Raw genomic sequence first — 19,072 nt, forward strand, 5'->3', positions numbered from 1 at the left:
CCCTGCACAGCGGCCCTTCGGCTTTCTGCCCTGGGGCCCAGCGAGTCTAGCATTGGCCCTGCTTGGCGGACCCCTGAAACCAGTGTGGGGGCCCCAGACCCCTGGTTGAGAACCGCTGGGCTACATAATGTATGTTTCAGTCCTGCTGCCATTCAAGTCAGTGGTGATTTTGTAATGGATTTTAGCTGGAGGCTAGGGCCCGTGTACGTGTTGGAATTTGCACGGTACGCCGTCCCAAGAACAGCATTATCTTCAATTGGAATTGCTCAGTCCCCGAGGTTCCTTGTTCTAGATCTAGTACTCTGATAGCAATGATTAAACTCTTTGGTAGTCATTGGATGCTTCTGTCTGACACTCACCCTCCCATACGTGTCCTGGAGGAAAAGGGAAGAACTTCCCACTCATGTTCCTGGTTTCAGTTTCTTGATTCCTTCTCTTCTTTTTTTTCATCTTTGTGCCAAGTTTTGGCTGGCAACCATGTTTGTGCGTGTGCCAGAAAACCTGCAGGCCAGTGGAGGGGTGGGGGAATGGCCTCACTTTGACCCAGTTCTGGCTCCCCTCCAAAGGCACACAGAGGTGGCTCTGTAGTTCCTCTGTGATTGAAGTTGTGGAAAGAGATTCAAGGTCAGAACCTTGCGAGGGTGGAGGATGAAGAGAGCAGGCAAGCGGGTGTAATTTGTGTAGTTGCTCCAGGACCTGGTTGTGGGTGCTAAGCACTCGCAGTTGCAACTGAATCAATGGGAGCTGTGCTTTGCACATATAAAGTGCTATATAATGATAAGTGTGCTGGAAAATCAGGTCCTAGGCATCTCAAATTGGGCACCCAAAATTGGTGGATGAGTTTGACCTAAATCTCTCTCTGCCTTAGCTCCTCATCTTTACAATGGCGATAATACCTCTCCCGCACCTAACGGGTGTTTTGAAGATAAATTCACTAATATTTATGGAGAGCTCAGACATTATAGTGATGAGCGCATAGAGAAGCCCATGAGGAAATGAATAATTGTTTTCAGTGTGCAGTAAATAAGGCTTGGGGCGACACGTTTCGCAATAAGTAGAAAACAAAATATTGAGTAGCTGCTCATTCAGGGAGCACCATCCATCCCATGTGCTGAATGAGGCAAGGGTCATATGGGAAAAATAGTACGTGATCGTGCAGTTATAAAGATTGTGTCATAATACATGCGTGCATAGGAGCCAAATTAAGATTTGCACAAGCAACCTTAATTCTCAAATAAACTTGTTAGCCTCTAAGGTGCTACAAGTATGCCTCTTCTTTTTGCCTAACTTTTGAGTGTTTGTTTGACTTGCAACCTTAATAATGTTCTTTTAACAGTTTTGTGTGTTTAAATGTATGCCACTTTCAAACTGGGTGTCTAATGTTAGGCTCTTCGGCCCAGATTTTTAAAGGTATTTAGGTGATGCTGTGCTCAGCGTCACAATGTCTAACTGATTTAGGAGCCTAAATCGCATTTTCCAAAGGGATTTAAGCTTTAGGGAGTACATTTAGACTCATGCCTCAATCCCTTTTGCAAATACAATTTCGGCTCCTACATCAGTTAGGCATTGCTGTGCTCAGCATTGCAAAGCCTAAATGGCTTTAAAAAAATCTGGGCCGTAGTTTTATCTGAGCCCTTCAGTGTAGCCCAATTTTCCGTTACTGAGCACTGCAGCTCCCACTGATGTCTCTGGATGCTGTGAATGCTCAGCACCTCTGAAAGTTGGGCCATTTTTTATTTAGGTGTCAAGCCCTTAATTTCATCCATTAGTGTTCTCTGAAATGAGCTGGGGGTCTGTTTGCATCATCCAAACTGACCCCAGCAGCTAGCAAAAACGAGCCACCTTTTGGTTAGCTCCCTCATCAGAGAGGTCACAGGTTTCAGAGATGCTGAGCTGTCCTCTTGCCCCAGCGACACAGAGGTGGGCACTGTGATACGGCTTGCAGGGCTGCTATGAATAAATGGAAGGCTTCAGTCTCCAAAGCTGTCAACTCTGTACCAAGAGCACTGAATTTGCCTGTCCACAGACAAACAGTTTAAAAGGAATAAAATATCCAAGAGAAGAATTCAGGCTCCGGGTAAATATATTCTTGTTAACAAGGTTCACACTCAGAAGGTAATTAGATAATGCTGCTTAAACAGGCTACACATTGTGAGACTATTTGCTTACATCAAGGGGCCAGGTGAACTTATGCCAATAGATATTTCAGGCCTGGCTCACCAGATTCTTATATGGAATGTTTTATGGCTCCTCTTCCCTTATTTAATGCATAGAAATAGCTACTAAACTAATCAAGTGCCTGATCTTATACTGGTATTCTGCCCAAGTATGTGAGTGTGTGTGTCTTTGAATGTAGCTGCACACAGCTTTCCACTACAAATGGAAGAAACCAGTACCACAGTTCATCAAAGCACTTGGAGTCAATGGAACTTAAGCACGTGGGTTGCTGATTCAAAATAATCAAATACCGGAAATGGAATCTCTTCTGTTTCAAGCTAGTCAAGGGAGCTGTCAGATGATTTTTTGGTTTTGTTTTTTTCAGGTGGACTGTGCCATTGCCAAGAACAATCACAGGTGCCCTTTGTGTTTTGCAGGATTGCTTGCTAAGAAAGCTGTTGATGCTGGTCTGTCTGTGAAGCCATACATTAAAACCAGCTTGTCCCCAGGCAGTGGGGTTGTCACTTACTATCTGAGGGAGAGTGGAGTTATGCCTTACCTTGCTCAGCTAGGGTGAGAGGGGTTTTCATTTTACTGTCTCAAGGCTCGTTGATGCCTATTTCCCATAATCCTTGGCAAACGTAATGACTGTACAAGCAAAGCATTTGCAGCAAGTGATGTCACGTAAGACAATGATGGGTGTCCACAGTCTGAAAGGCATAGCTGAGCCCTTAGGGGTAGATACTCGTGTGTGTAAGCCAGGCAGCACCATTTACTCAGCTGACTCTTATACCAGCTGAGAAGGTGGCCTATTATTTCACTAAAGACGACTACTTGTTAGGCAAGGGGACGGTTCATTTCTTAAATTTAATTGTTCTAAAATAGCATCTCACTTATGACTTGTAGGTCTTGTCTGATGATAAACATATGGTCTCCATTATGCAGTGTTGCAATCACATGCACTAATGACTGTTTGCATGCAAAACATTGTACCCATGACAATTGTGTGTGCAAATTAGGTGCACAAATTTATACACCTATCTAGATACACTTTTTTTTAGAGCAGCAAAAGAATGCAAATGACCATCACAGACCGTTTTCTGAGCAGAAAACGATACTGAATAGTTTGTGTTGTAACACATTTCCTCATGGACAGAGCTTCACTGCCTGATCGTTTGCTTTATCAAAAAGTAATTAATACCTATCTTGTGATCGCTAATATATTTAATACTGTCTGTAGGTTTGATGTGGTGGGTTACGGGTGTATGACCTGCATTGGGAACAGTGGACCTCTACCGGAGCCTGTTTCAGAAGCCATCACTCAGGTACTCAGCTGCTGTTAAATCTTCTGCAGCATGGAATACTGCATGGTCTTTCAGAGACACAATCACGTATTTATTTCACTTGGTCAAGAGATTGAGATACATCTCGAGGGCTTGTTGCCACAGGATCCATGCAGGAGAGGGCTGTGATTCTTCAACTCAGATGAGAACTCCCTCCCTGTAAACAAAATGGCAAGCTGCAACAAGAGCAGGCAAGCCGACTTAAATCATCCCGTCGTGCAGCCGTAGAAAGCCGTGGGTCTGTGATGCCCACAAGAAGCTCCCCGTTCAGCAGTGGGGAATGTGGAGTTCGGTCTGCTTGCGAGGCAGCCAGTCCCTGAGTGTGAATGAAGTATGGGGATGCTGTAGAAGCCAGCCTTATAAAAGGGAAAATGCTCGTTAGTTGGGATGTCCTTGTTTTAATGAAGAGTAGCTTTCTGTCTAATTAAAGAGTGAATGGGTGTCCGGAAATGGAACAAATGTAGCCCTCTGGAATAATATCCCCCATCCAAATGACTCCGATTATGTTTATAAATGGGTGTATATGGCTGGATTTGTGGAGATAGAGGCCTACGTGTTCAAACGTGACTAGTGGTTTTGGGTACTTCAGTTTCTGGGTGGTCAACTTGAGATACCTTTTTAAAAGGGGCCTGGTTTCACTTTTAGGAGTGCTGAGCGCCTGTCCTCAGAAAAGCAGGCCCTTTGAAGTAGAGCCCCCAAAATCACTACCCATCTTTGAAAACTGAGTCTGCAGTCATCTCAAGGGAACCTGGAAGCACTTCTACCCCCTTTGACAGCGAGAGACTTCGGACCAAATATAACCCCATTGTAAGAGGGTACAAATCCATCAACTTCAGGGTGGTTCCATTCAGTCTATACCAGGACTGAATCTGGCCTCTAGCTTAAAATCTTGAATAGATCACAGGTGAAAAGGGGCTGGGTCTCTAAAATTGTCTCCTCATAGGAATGTTTCTGTGCCAGAACCAGGCATCTTCACTTGACTAGCAATCTCTTCTCAGCCAAAGCTAAGAATTTGATAGCACTGTCAAAACTGATGTTTCCTACATGCATTTTCTAGTAACCCAAGGGCATTAACAGGGAAAAAACCAAAGTGAAGCCTGTGTTTTGGAGAGGCAGAGAGGATTTTCTGCTTGCCCTGTGGGAACGGAGGTCCTTCAGAATACCTGAGAGCTACATAGCAAGATTCTGTTTTATTGTGTTTTCCTGTTCACAGTATAGCCTTGCCCTGGGATTCAGAGGTCATCTCTTAGCCAGGTTTCGCAGTCTTTAATGTTAACCAGTTTCACAACTGTGTGGTGATGAGCTTCTTTGTTTGTGGTTGTGATGGCTTTGACTTGCATGTTTAAGAAGCTTATGGGAGGATTTCTGTGTGTGAAACATTTTTTCCCTCTCAGAATAAGCCTCTGTTTATTCCCTGCTGTGACAAACCGTGTCAAGCCACCTGTATGAATATATTTGTAGGTCTTTTAATAAAAGACAGTGGAGCTTTGTAGGTGGCCCAATCTTTGAATCTCTCATTCAGCGATACTGTAATGATACCTTAGAGACTGACCAATTTATTTGAGCATAAGCTTTCATCAGATGTAGCTGTAGCTCACGAAAGCTCATGCTCAAATAAATTGGTTAGTCTCGAAGGTGCCACAAGTCCTCCTTTTCTTTTTGAGAATACAGACTAACACAGCGGCTACTCTGAAACCTGTAATGATATTAATTCATTCAGTGGCTGTCTGTGAGGCTATTGAGATGGTTTGTAGCCAGACTTCTTTCAGGCTAATATTAGTGTGTTGGGTTGGTTCAGGATGGATGGAAGACCTCCAAGGAACATTTCAGTGCTTCAGGAACAGTCCTAGATGGCCAGAAAGGACCATTTTGATGATGATTTGGATTGCAGTAGCACTTAGCACAAAGGGGTCCCGGTCCAGGGCTGGGGCTCCTAAGTCCTGTACAAACACAGAACAAACAGATGGTCTCTGCCTTTAGTCTGACCTTCAGGGTAACACAGGACAGACAAAATGTGGTGCTGGTAATTCAGCAGGTGGTGCTGAGCCATTTCCTCGGGGCCTTCTGCTGGTGGCAGTACTACCTTTTGGGATAGCCACAAAATGTAGGTCCTGACGACTTCTGGTCAGTGCCGATCCCTCTGGCAGGAGTGCTCCCGGCGACCCAGACCATGTGCCACCATTCGGCCATGCTCCTGCTGTTTGTTTACGTAACCTGCTCTGTTACATGCTGTTCTAAGCTGTATTGTGCTGTTTGCTAGCTGCCCTGTCCCCCAATCCCGTGACCTGTCCATGACTTTTACTAAAAATACCTGTGACTAAAGTGTAGCCTTAATCATGTACAATCACAGAACGCTTTCCTTTCCGTCTGCCCCTAGCCGTATAGCCATTCCAAATGCATTTGAACCAGAAGGCCCTTGACTTTCCGCTGCTTGTGTTCACTTGTCTCTACTGCTGTCTTGCAGGGGGACCTCATAGCTGTGGGCGTGTTGTCCGGAAACAGGAATTTTGAGGGTCGCATCCATCCCAATACTCGTGCCAACTACCTTGCCTCCCCGCCACTGGTAATAGCCTATGCTATCGCAGGGACCGTAAGGATTGACTTTGAGAAGGAGCCTTTAGGTAAGAAACTGTGGGGTTTTCTCCCCTACCCCCCTGACTATTTTTCACTACATTCAACTGATATTAAGTGAAGAGTCCAGAGGAAGCATCTCTTATGTATTGGTTGGTGAGGAGCCTAATGAGGTGCGTATGAGATGCAAGACAAGCAAGTGTTGGGTCAATAGTGGCCACTAAGCGCACGTGGGGGAGAAGTGTGTTAATAGCACCAATCGCCTGAACCTAGGGAAGCTCCTTCATGGGAATATTGGGTGCTGTGCCTCTGCAGGCTCAGGGGGGGGTGTGTGGGGGGGGGGTGAGGCAGACCTGAAGGACGCCTGCTTTGCACACCATCTCCAGGCAGCCCTACCAGAAAATACCAATGGGAGTTCACCCTGACAATGTCGTCATCAACTTCCACGAGATCCCAGTCCACCGGGTCAAAGCCAGGCTAGAAAGCTAAGGCAGCAGGGTCCCTGAGTGTTGGAGTGGAGTAGAGAATAGTGGGAGTGAACAGCACATAGAAATTGGATCACTTTTGCGAGTGGAATGTTTGTACATGAACTTTAAGGGTGCGTGGTTTCTTATAGGAGTAAATGCAGAAGGGAAGGAGATTTTCCTAAAAGACCTCTGGCCAACAAGAGACGAGATCCAGGCCGTTGAACATCAGTACGTCATTCCAGGGATGTTTAAAGAAGTCTACCAGAAAATAGAGGTGAATCGGTTACCTAGTGTTTTGCATTAACTGGGAAGTTTAGACTTGAAATTAGACGAAGGTTTCTAACCATCAGAGGAGTGAAGTTTTGGAATAGCCTTCCAAGGGAAGCAGTGGGGGAAAAAGATCTATCTGGCTTTAAGATTAGACTCGATAAGTTTATGGAGGAGATGGTATGATGGGATAACATGATTTTGGCAATTAATTGGTCTTTAAATATTCATGGTAAATAGGCCCAATGGCCTGTGATGGGATGTTAGATGAGGTGGGATCTGAGTTACTACAGAGAATTCTTTCCTGGGTATCTGGCTGGTGAATCTTGCCCATATGCTCAGGGTTCAGCTGATCACCATATTTGGGGTCAGGAAGGAATTTTCCTCCAGGGCAGATTGGAAGAGGCCCTGGAGGTTTTTCACCTTCCTCTGTAGCATGGGGCACGGGTCACTTGCTGGAGGATTCTCTGCTCCTTGAAGTCTTTAAACCATGATTTGAGGACTTCAATAGCTCAGACATAGGTGAGAGGTTTTTCGCAGGAGTAGGTGGGTGAGATTCTGTGGCCTGCATTGTGTAGGACGTCGGACTAGATCATAATGGGCCCTTCTGACCTTAATATCTATGAATCTAACTGACTTTTGTACTTCAGCAAGAAGAGCTTCTGCAGCTGTTTAGTAAGGTCTTCCTGATAATGAAGTAATGAAGCAAAGTAAGCTGTCATGGGATAAGAGGGAAGTTCCTTTCATGGATTGGTAACTGGTTAAAAGACAGGAAACAAAGGGTAGGAATAAATGGTCAGTTTTCAGAATGGAGAGAGGTAAATAGTGGTGTCCCCCAAGGGTCTATACTGGGACCAGTCCTATTCAACATATTCATAAATGATCTGGAAAAAGGGGTAAACAGTGAGGTGGCAAAATTTGCAGATGATATAAAACTTCTTAAGATAGTTAAGTCCCAGGCAGACTATGCAGAACTACAAAAGGATCTCTCAAAACTGGGTGACTGGGCAACAAAATGGCTGATGAAATTCAGTGTTGATAAATGCAAAGTAATGCACACTGGAAAATATAATCCCAAGTATACATATAAAATGATGGGGTCCGTTACCACTCAAGAAAGAGATCTTGGAGTCATTGTGGACAGTTCTCTGAGGACATCCACTCAATGTGCAGTGGCAGTCAAAAAAGCAAACAGAACGTTGGGAATCATTAAGAAAGGGACAGATAAGACAGAAAATATCATATTGCCTCTATGTAAATCCATGGAACGCCACATCTTGAATACTGCGTGCAGATGTGATCGCCCCATCTCAAAAAAGTTATATTGGAATTGGAAAAGGTTCAGAAAAGGGCAACAAAAATGATTAGGGGTATGGAACGGCTTCCATATGAGGAGAGATTAATAAGGCTGGGACTTTTCAGCTTGGAAAAGAGACGATTAAGGGGGGATATAATAGAGGACTATAAAATCATAGAATATCAGGGTTGGAAGGGACCTCAGGAGGTCATCTAGTCCAACCCACTGCTCAAAGCAGGACCAATCCCCAACTAAATCAACTAAGTCATGACTGGTGTGGAGAAAGTAAATAAGGAAGCATTATTTACTCCTTCTCATAACACAAGAACTAGCAGTCACCAAATGAAATTAGTAGGCAGTAGGTTTAAAACAAACAAAAGGAAGTATTTTTGTACACAGTGCACTGTCAACCTGTGGAACTCCTTGCCAGAGGATGTTGTGAAGGCCAAGCCTATAACAGGGTTCAAAAAAGAACTAGATAAATTCATGGAGGATAAGTCCATCAATGGCTATTAGCCAGGAGGGGCAGGAATGGTGACCCTAGCTTCTGTTTGCCAGAAGCTGGGAATGGACAATAGGGGTTGGATCACTTGCTGATTACCTGTTCTGTTCATTCCCTCTGGGGCACCTGGCATTGGCCACTGTCAGAAGACAGGATACTGGGCTAGATGGACCTTTGGTCTGACCCAGTATGGTCGTTCTTATGTATATTTTTCCCACTTACCCTGCTGCTGCTGTTAAAAGTAGTCATTTTAAAATTAGAATGATGTGTAACTGGCTAATTCCAATAGATTAAATGGTTGTCACTGTTCCACGGTACTTTGCTGCTTAATGTAATCCTGTAGATGGTATTGCTGTCTCTCTTGCCCCAGGACTCTGTTAGAAAGTGAGATGTTCGGTCTCAGTAGGTATTTCTGGCTGAAGTACAAGTGGCTTAATTGAATGTTAATAGCAAAACAAGAAAATGTGTATTAGCCGTACTTTCCTGCCTTCATGGGGGTATTGAGGCGTAATTCACTAATTCTTTGAATGTGCTTTGAGATTCTCTTACGGAAAGCACGGTAGAACAGCAAAGTAGTCTCAGGCTGTGTACGATGTATTATAGACAATAGTCAGCTGGATGAGCAATTTTTTGATTTGTAATGAAGAGAAGGTGTGAAGTTTATTTGTTTCAGTACTCTAGATGATGGCACAGAAGCACACAATCGCATATTGTTGTAATAAGCTTTTCCATCAGGCATTGAAAAAGCACGGAGAGAGAGAACATTTGCAAAAGTGCCCAAGTCCTATTTTTAAAAGTCACTTGGGCTTCCAAGTCACTTAAATACTTCTGGAAAATTTAATGTTAGTTTCTGTTTTTCAGACAGTAAATGAATCCTGGAATGCTTTAGATACTCCATCTGATAAACTATATACTTGGAATCCCAAATCGACATACATTAAATCACCCCCTTTCTTTGAGAACCTGGTAGGTACATTTTTTTTTTTTTTCTCTCCTTTCCAAAGGATTTTCTGTTCGCTTCCAGGGCAGTTACACTATATTCAGGGCCAAATGCTCCTGTTAAAATGGTGTATAGTTGGAGTAATCCACTGATGTGATAACCTATTCCAGACCTCCACCTGTGTAACTGGGCCAAATTCTGCTCTCATAGTCCCTCAGGGTGATTTTTTCACACTCAAAAATAGCTTAGATCCAAAGGGGGAAAAAACACTCCAACACAACTAATGAATATTCAGAGGGTGAAGATTTGTTTGAAGAATGGGTGGATTTTTTTTGACTGGTTAGTTTAGCTGCTTTTTAGTGCACCTCCCACCCTTTTCAACCAACTCAACAAATTCTGGGTCACTTTCATTCTAATTTTATAAATATATATATATTTGTTGCATTTGTTTGCTTGGTAGACTTTGGAGCTTCAGCCCCCTAAATCCATAGTTGATGCCTACGTGCTCTTAAATTTGGGAGATTCTGTAACAACTGACCACATATCTCCGGCTGGGAATATAGCAAGGAACAGCCCTGCTGCTCGTTATTTAACCAGCAGAAGGTAAGTCAAGTTAAATGCTTTATATTTTCCTTCTCATACACATCCTTTCTGCTCCTTCCCCCTCTCGCTCTGTGGTTCAGTGATTGTACTGTGCAAGTCAGAGGGTTGAAATTCACGTGCCTTCCCACCCTGCTGTTTTCACCTCCTTGCACCTGTTAGAGCTGTTCCTTCTACTGTCCAGAGCAGCTGCCTTCCTAGGACCACATGGCAAGCGAACACCTCTCGCCTCACATCCTCCCTTGACTCCTTTTGCTTCATGCTACAGTATGAGCTGCGTCAGCCAGGGCAGAGAGAATAGGGAGCCATTTCCCTTCCAGATAATCCAGCCAAATCTTGGTCCCATTGCAGTCAACAGCAAAACTTCCATAGATTTCAGTGGCACCAAGCTTTGACCCTAAACACCTTTCCCCTATAATATAGGACTCCTTCACTGGTCAAACCAGGACTTCCTGCGCTACAGAAACTCTTGAGTTCAGATGTTCTTCCTGGGTCGGCACAGCTGCTGGCACAGGCTTGAGAACATTGCGCTCTTGCTTTACTGTTCTATGGGAGGTCTGGGGTTTTGTCTACCAGGCCTTGGGCTAATGTTGGAATCTTCTCTCAGGCCTGACTCCCTGTTCTGTTTCATGCACGGTGTGGTGTGTCTAATCCCTAGTCCCTCTCTCTGAGTGGCACGAATTTTGTTTCTGAAAACAATACTGTTTTTTTTAAATCATTGCTTTTGTAACAAAAGCCTTTCAACAGGTTTTTAAATGCAATGTGCTAATGTACCAGAGGTTACTGAATGCAAATCACTCTTGCTTCATGGGTGCAAGTCCCACTGATGTCAATGGGGTTGAAAGTTTAAAGTCCCATACACAAGTTGCAAAACAAATGTAGCATGTAAAAGTAACATTTTGGATGGATCCCAGTACAAACAGCCCTGCTCTATGCTTTGTCTCTCTGTTACTGGCTCAGTTAGAAGGAGACCTGTGTGTGTTTGTTTGGGGGTCATATATAAGTCTTATGCTCTCTGTATAAATTAATATTGCCATGTACACCCACTCTTAGTATTACCTTTTCCCCTCTGTATCCGTTAGCCTGCCCCAAAGAGCTCAAGAGCTCAAATTCTACTGATTCGAACAATGCCTTGCATAATGGGGCTCTGGCCAGGGACCATAGGTGCTATAGCAACAGAAGTAAGCGGTGGTGGAGATTAAGTAGCAGCTAATCAGAAGAGATTGTTATTGGTTCTTGTGGCTAAATGCAGCCTGGTTCCTATTATCGTAGCACCACTTGTGTATGTTGCTTGGGGTAACAATTCTTTGGCAGCCTCTCTGGCTAGGTCTAGGTTACATGCATGTGCTACAGTGGATTGGTAACAAAGATGTTGAAATAGAAATAATGAACTGGCAGCTGGTCCCCTACTATGCTGCTGGGAACCATGTGAGTGCTAGGAGAGAACTTTCAAACTATCAAAAGATGGCTGGATCTAGCTTCAGAGATGCCTCTTCACATCTGTTAATTCCTGCAGCCACTTCAGTTTAAAAATAAACACCAGTGTCTCTCTTTCCTAATAGCTTGACTCCTAGAGAGTTCAACTCTTATGGCTCCCGCAGAGGTAATGATGCTGTCATGGTCAGAGGAACATTTGCAAACATTCGCTTGTCAAACAAATTCATCAATAAGCAGGCACCCCAGACCATCCACTTCCCTTCTGGAGAAACAGTGAGTACACTGCTTGGCCCACACTGGGGCTGCCTACCTTGAGGCACCTAACTAGTTTGCCTGCAGTAGTTACTTTTGAGTTTATTTCCTAGTTTTTTGGGTCAGATCCTCATCTAGAGTAGAGAATAGTGGGAGTGTCAGCGGATGTAGGGCCAATGACTTCAGGGGAACTCTGCTGACTTACTGAGAATCTGTCTCTTTAAACTATGAGATCTCTCTCTAGAGAATACACCTTTATCATTCTGTATATTCTGTGTGTAGCAATATCTATGCCATAGAACCCTTAGCGTTACAAACACTTTAGGAATAGAAGTTGTTCATAATTCTGAACAAAAGATTGACTTAATACAGCTTTGAAACTTTACTATGCAGAAGAAAAATGCTGCTTTTAGCCATCCTACTTTAAGTGAGACAAGCACACAACCAGTTCTCAGGTTGTCAAATCTTTAAAATTTCCCTTTACTGTTTTATGTTTAACACTGTACTGTAATCTCTGCTGCTGCCTGATTGCATACTTCTGCTTCCAAATGAGATGTGTAGTTCACAGGTCAGCTCATAATTCTGAGGCTGTACAGATCTATATGTAACCTCTCTCTCTATATATTTATATAGCAAGCTAGATGTGTATTTCTAGAGAGACAAAAATCTAACAGCATGGGGGTGTAGACGTGCAGTCTTTGCCAGCTCTCATCCCAACATAAAAAGACATCCTCCACTATTCTTGGCTATTTGCAGCTCTGCCAAGAGAATACGTAGTGTAATACCGGCAGGGCTGTAACTGGTTAATACTATAGGAAGAGAGATCAGTGTTGGGACTGGACACTATGGTTATGTCTACACTGCGCAGTTGTTACCAAAACTTTTGTCTTTCACGGGTACTTAAAAAGCCCCCCCAGCGAAAGACAAAAGTTTTGCCGATGCAAGCAGCGGTATTGGCAGGAGCACTCTCCTGCTGACAGAGCTTATGCCGCTCATGGGGCTGGAAGTATTTTGTCGGCAAAAGTGCTGACAAAATACCGCAAAAGAGCGTGTACACTTGCAGGCGTTTAGTGACGAGGCTGTGTCGACGCAGCCTTGTTGCTAAAAGCGCCATAGCGTAGACAAGCCCTAGGTATTACCTGACCTGATGTCCTAGTACTCCATCCGTAGCCCCTCACATTCTGAGCAAAGCACACTTGCATGGGGTTGTAGGCTAGCTCTATGCGGAACGGTGGTATTTCGCACATGTATGGCGTTCTTGGAGCACCCATCTGGTAGCTGTGCACGCACTAAAGAGCACTGCTGCTTCCCAGTCTATGTCCCTACGAGGCATCTAATGGATCTGGTATTCCTTCCAGCTGGATGTGTATGATGCTGCTGAGAGGTACAAGCAGGCCGGCCATCCCCTGATTGTGCTGACGGGCAAGGAGTATGGCTCAGGAAGCTCCAGGGACTGGGCAGCAAAGGGCCCTTTTCTACTGGTGAGTGACTCTGTAATAAATGCAAGTGGAGAAGTTAGAACCACCCTTCGTTGTTCACTTTTCCTAGATGCTTATGAGCATCCTGTGCCCAAACTCCCCCTCGAAGGAATATTCCAAGGTGTGTCTGTGTCTCTCTCACTCTAAGTAGAATGCTACTGTCAATCACTTAGACCAAATGAGAGAAGAATTCAGATTATGGTCTATGCTGGTTAAGAAGGGGCTCCTTCTGGGCAAACTGATTGAACTTTGAGAACAAAGCAAACCACTACAGGCACAGCAGAGCCTTTGCGATACCCAGCAGTGTTGTAGCCCACAACACGAGCTATATACTATAGAAGCCGGTTATCCCTCCTGAAGAAATTCATACTTACCCAGTAAACAGGTAAGTTTCATACACAAACAGGACTCCCTATTGCAGAAACAATAGCATACAACTGAGATGACCAACACCACGCTACAAATAACCACCCACCAAAAGCAAGAGATTGCATACTGCAGGCTGTTGGCAAATTATTCCCCCAAGTTTAACTATGGTAGGTTTGTGCATGACACTCCAACCAAAATGGGGTGGAACTTGTAACAGTTACTTATTTACCTGGACTTAGAGCTCTGTGGGGCAATGACTTTGTTCTGGGGTTGTATGATACCAAACACTGACAGGATGCAGTCGGTGAGGGGGGCTCCTATGTGCTGTTAACTACCCCATGGAGTCTTGGCCTTAGCTTCAGTGGGGATTTGGTTTGTTTTCTACACTTCCATTCAAACCAAACCTCTTGGAAAAAGTGCAAGTTTCTATTGAAACTGGGAGTTGTTTAAGGGCTTGCTGTACTACATGTGATCAATGGTGTGACTATTTAAAAACATACAAACAGTGCAGAACTTAGAGACAGCACAATATAAATGACACCTATCCACAGAACAGAGGTCATGTGGCCCAGAGCACAAGCTTACTCAGGGTGCCTGTGTGTGTGCGCTATGAGACTTTATGGCCCAGGCCCCCATATACAATACCTTTAAAGGAGCACTTTCTGAAAAATCCAGGCTGAGCACACCCTCTGAGGCCCCTTTGGGGTGCTTAGAACACAATCCCTAGTCACTTTTGCAAATCTCTGCCTATAACTCTGTTTAGTAATAAGGAGAATTCTCCCAACCTCCTCTATAGAGAGACTACAGTAAACACAGCTGAATGTTTGCATTTCCCAGGGAATCAAAGCCATCCTTGCTGAGAGCTATGAGCGCATCCACCGCAGTAACCTGGTAGGAATGGGAGTGATTCCCCTGCAGTATCTGCCCGGAGAGGATGCTGAGAGTCTAGGTCTCACAGGACGGGAACGTTACACAATTGTCTTTCCTGAAGAACTTGCACCAAGGATGAATGTCCAGATCAAGGTAATCAGAATTCTGTGGGTTGGATTTTCAGAAGCACCCTTGAGTGAGCAAGTCCCTCAAACTCACTCTCTCACCTTCCAGTATTCTTGGTCCAGCTGCTGCTATGGTGTTGTGTGAGTGACACCTTCACATAGAAACGCTGTGGCATAGAATGAAATCCATAAAGTGTACTTCATGCAACTACACAATACTGATGCAGTCCACTGACGCTTAACTTTGACTTCCTCCACCCCTATAAATTGCACTTTGCACAACAGTCAGTGCCATACAGCTAAACTAAGCTAAGCATTCAATACACTAGGTCCAAATAAATGGTGAGCACATTTTTAGATGAGATTTCCAACATTTGAGGGCTTCACCACTTTTGCTATAGTGTAGAGTTCAAAGTAGTCCAATATAAGTCTGAAGAAGTGCTGTGGGTAGGAGACTGCTTAATTAAAAAATATATATACACACACCCCCCCCACAAGGGAAGAACTACAAATCCCAGTGCATCACTTCATGCATTTGAAACTAAAATATATCTCAATCCACAATGTGCGCAACTCCGGGAAATGCTGAGCTTGTACAGTTTTTAGTATAGAAACAGTGATTAACCTTTTCATAACTGGTTTTTTCCTGGTTCCCTATCCTCTGTGCCAACACCACAGAAAATGAGGCTGCAAAAACATTTGTAGAATTAATATTTTTGCCACGTTACTGAAGCCAAGAATTTAGAAACATTAAATAGTTGTATTTAGCTATTAAAAACAAAGTTAACCACTTTAAGGGATACAAACTTCCATGCTCCAAGACATAAGTAAACCATTACTAGATTCTGGAGCTAAGTTACTGGGGTTTTGTATCTGGAGCTAAGTCTGGCACTTCTGCACATTACTGGTTGCTTAATGTTTGTTATTGCTAAAGCATGGCTTCCAGCTGTATGTGGGAAATAATCCTCCTTTCACTACCAGATCCTGTTGCACTTGGCACACTGGCAGAACTTAGACAGCAGGATGTACTCTGTTAATGTTCTCTCTCTAATCCCCACAGCTGGATACAGGGAAAACCTTCCAAGCCATCATGAGGTTTGACACTGATGTGGAGCTCACTTATTTCCGCAATGGTGGCATCCTGAACTACATGATCCGTAAAATGGCGTCCTAATTAAAGCAACAGCAAGCACCTGTCCAGTTAGAAACCTGCCTTTGATGGCCACATGAGAATGCCCAATAAGCACAGAACTTAGAAGTCTAAACCATGAAATCAGTTGTCTCCTTGTGGACTGTATTACCCAGGGGCTTGTTTACAAAAAGGTAGAATGTGTTCAGTTTCCTGACACAATCATTTAGTTTTTGTATGATGGCTAGATTGACTATTCTAGTATGGGGTGATGCAGAAAGTGGATCTGTAACCACTGCCAAAGCCTGTTCTGTAACAATTGGTGATTTGTACATGGTGCATTTTGTTTGATGGCACCTGTCAGTCAGATACAGTCCTATGCTCATTTCAATTTCCCAGAAACTGACAGGGTACACTGGGATTTTTTTTAGCCCCCTTCCCTGGATTCTAGATTGAGGTTGGCTCCTTCCCCTTCTTCCTATTTAAACAGCATTTGATTGGAATCCCTCCTTGAGTGGCTAATGCTGAAATTAGTAAATTGCTTAGCTTACTCTTAACTACAAAATGTGAATTATCTTCCTTTAAGAACATCTTCTCTAAGCACTAGGTTTTGTTGGGACAGTGGACCTTTTGGGCAACAAATTTCTAAGATTAAAATCTATTTTTGAAAATTTCACTATAGCATTGGACTTTCTTTGCATACAGACTTATCTTTAGCAAGAGGGTGATAGTATGTTTGAGAAGTACAGTTTGATAATGGGGTCCTTCAAGGATAAACATCCAACCTACAAAAAATTACAGGTAAGATGCAACTACTACAACAAGAATATTGTTTGTGGCTCTTTGAAGACTCCACATTTGGTTTTAAATAAGTGTCCACTGCATACACACTGGTTGTAGTGGCTTCCAAAACATTGAACATACTAGGTGCTACTAAAGAGGCTCCTCCCATATTACTATTTAACTACTGGGGGAGAGGACATTTTGAAAGCTACAATGAGGGACTGTTGTGACCACCTGCATCAAGCCTAGAACATCTTTGGGCTTGTCTTCACAGTGGGGGTAACATGCACTTGTTTATCTGCATCAACCCTGATAGAAATTGTACTACATTAAAGCACACTAACTTTGCAGTAACAAAGATTGTCAGAAGGATAAGAAACACACTGGCTTTATGAATGGGAATTTTCTAAACTCCGAAAGTAATGGTGTAACAATGGAAATAGTCAAATGCTCAAGTTCAATCTTCTAACACTTCAATTTTGCTGTAGGAAGCAACCAGTTTGTAGAAAGACTACTTAATTATGGATTACTAATCACACTTCCATTAAAGTTTTATTTAAATGCATCCATTTTCATGAGGAATTAACAGAGCAATACTGATAAGTGTCTACTTAAACTTATTGTGCTACTTATTAGTTAGCAGCGCACAATTGTTAAACAGCTGCCACTCACCACTATGGAGAAAGTTTTCCACCTAAAAGTAAATGGCTTCCCCTGAAAACAAAGGAACTGTTTATCCTTGTCTGTTTGGCTGTATCCTAACAGTGGATTTCATTTGTCTAATGGAAGGGATGAAGCGAACCTCTTGCAGGTATAATGGGAGCTCTTGGTTTGACTTTAAATCAGTTCTGGCTAGACCTGCCTCCCACTAGGAGATTAAGTGGCCTAACATTTCCGAACAAGATTTTTTTTAAATCTGAAAGTGTTTGTTTAGTTGAAAACCAAAAATTATCCAGTCCTCCTCACAGCACACTAAATTAGGGACCAAGGGTAGTCTCTAAATCCAGAAAGTTGAATGTTTTAAATCTGACTTCAGTTCCTTACTGTGAAGGAACCAACCTGCATTGTATTTTGCCTGTAAACAACTCTACATCCTAGCATAAATGACATCTGGAGGTGAATTGAATTTAAGATTTAATGAGTTCAGGCTACATGGTCTGCATAAAGTGCAACATGAACAAATAGCAACAAAACAGATACATCAATGCAAAACATGCAACTTCAATTGTTCACTTATAGAATTGCACCTATCTAGATGTTTTAGCTAATAAGTTTGATTAGGCATTCAATTTGTTTTTTTCCTCCCACACAAACTATTTTGCAGAGGTGAAGACTTAACTTAGCATACAGTCAGAATACAAATTAGGAAGTGTTCTTACTAGTCTGTTGGAGGTGACAAATAATGAAGAGGGAGTGTACATAAAAGAATGCCAGACTATTGAGATAAAATGGGCAAAAAAAGTCTATCAGCCATGGCATGAAATACAATAGTTCTTAGAGCATTATCATCTACATCCATCCACTTAGAACTGAGTACAAGATAGCATAACCTTCATAATAGAATTACGAATGAAAGACTGCAGAACCCTCTTTAAGCAAGTGCTGCCATTTGCCCATTCTGCATGTATTTAGGAATGTGCATTTGTGTATGAAATAGCTCACACAGTAGGGTGGTGATGAACCAGTTGTTACTCACTCTGTACTGGACATTTCATTAATGTCAAATTCCCTCATCGCAAAATCCACATCCCTCCATTTCCGGAAAACTGAGAGTTTCCCAGTTGTGACATCCTTCACCACAAAGCTTTCAATTTTGATCACTGGGAGGTCATCGAACGTCTTGTACCTCACTGTAATTCCCCAGTCATGCTGGCACTTGGAGTCCCGGCAGTACATTTTACATTTCTTCTCAAAGTTGTCATAGCAGCTTGGTTTTTTGTGAGGCTTTGTTAGAAAACGTTCCTTAAACAGGGCACCTAAGACTGTGTGGTGAGACTCCTAAAAATGACAGTAAAAGTATTAGATGTAGCTTAATACCAGAAATTTATCATAATTCCTAAATTTCTATTGGTTGGCCTTCATACGAGTGCCTTTCATTAGAGAATCCCATCGCATTTTACCCTCATAGCCTACTTGGCAGCAGAGTTGGGTCAAGTATTCTAATTCTGACACAGGAGCTAGTAGGATTGGGCACTTTTGAAAAGGGCCAACTAATTTTGGGTGCCTGAATTGGGACCTTTTCATGGCTTGAGTACCTGTAGCTCCCACTGATCTTACACTACTGCCAAGGGAATTCTGCCTCTGTCACGTGGTTTAAACCATAAGCTGCAAGACCTTATTCTTCTATAAGAAATAGCTTGAGTTGCAGTAGCAATTATGAAAAAGGAAATTCACTTACAAAAAAAGTAAGAGAGATGATCTGTCACTCATTCCCCTTCTCACACGAAATTGTAAAACCAAATGTAATTTGCAAGGATTGGTGAAG

At 43.1% G+C, this 19,072-nt stretch overlaps 2 protein-coding genes across 5 annotated transcripts in view; one reads left to right on the forward strand and one right to left on the reverse strand.

Moving 5' to 3' along the window:
• The window catches only part of ACO1 (aconitase 1), a 49,107-nt gene extending 32,627 nt beyond the window's left edge, over positions 1 to 16,480 (forward strand). The window contains exons 12-21 of one of the 2 annotated variants that reach the window (XR_012159122.1): positions 2,595 to 2,730; positions 3,398 to 3,482; positions 5,965 to 6,121; positions 6,688 to 6,812; positions 9,466 to 9,570; positions 10,005 to 10,147; positions 11,707 to 11,854; positions 13,192 to 13,314; positions 13,463 to 13,696; positions 14,518 to 14,590. Coding sequence is in view for 1 of the 2 variants with exons in the window: in XM_073345585.1 (XP_073201686.1) it covers positions 2,595 to 2,730; positions 3,398 to 3,482; positions 5,965 to 6,121; positions 6,688 to 6,812; positions 9,466 to 9,570; positions 10,005 to 10,147; positions 11,707 to 11,854; positions 13,192 to 13,314; positions 14,518 to 14,703; positions 15,736 to 15,849 (1,322 nt within the window). In the remaining variant the exon portion in view is untranslated. Of the gene's footprint in view, positions 1 to 2,594; positions 2,731 to 3,397; positions 3,483 to 5,964; positions 6,122 to 6,687; positions 6,813 to 9,465; positions 9,571 to 10,004; positions 10,148 to 11,706; positions 11,855 to 13,191; positions 13,315 to 13,462; positions 13,697 to 14,517; positions 14,704 to 15,735 lie in introns of those variants that run through there. The other variant, XM_073345585.1, reaches the window with a different exon arrangement.
• Positions 16,481 to 17,704: 1,224 nt separating this feature from the next.
• Positions 17,705 to 19,072, reverse strand: part of RIGI (RNA sensor RIG-I) — a 36,501-nt gene continuing 35,133 nt past the window's right edge. For all 3 annotated transcript variants that reach the window (XM_073345581.1, XM_073345580.1, XM_073345583.1), the window contains one exon: positions 17,705 to 18,585. In XM_073345581.1, the coding sequence (XP_073201682.1) occupies positions 18,280 to 18,585 (306 nt within the window). In that variant the 3' untranslated portion in view covers positions 17,705 to 18,279. The remainder of the gene's footprint in view (positions 18,586 to 19,072) is intronic.

This window comes from Lepidochelys kempii, chromosome 5, assembly GCF_965140265.1.
Source record: "Lepidochelys kempii isolate rLepKem1 chromosome 5, rLepKem1.hap2, whole genome shotgun sequence".
NCBI lineage: Eukaryota > Metazoa > Chordata > Testudines > Cheloniidae > Lepidochelys > Lepidochelys kempii.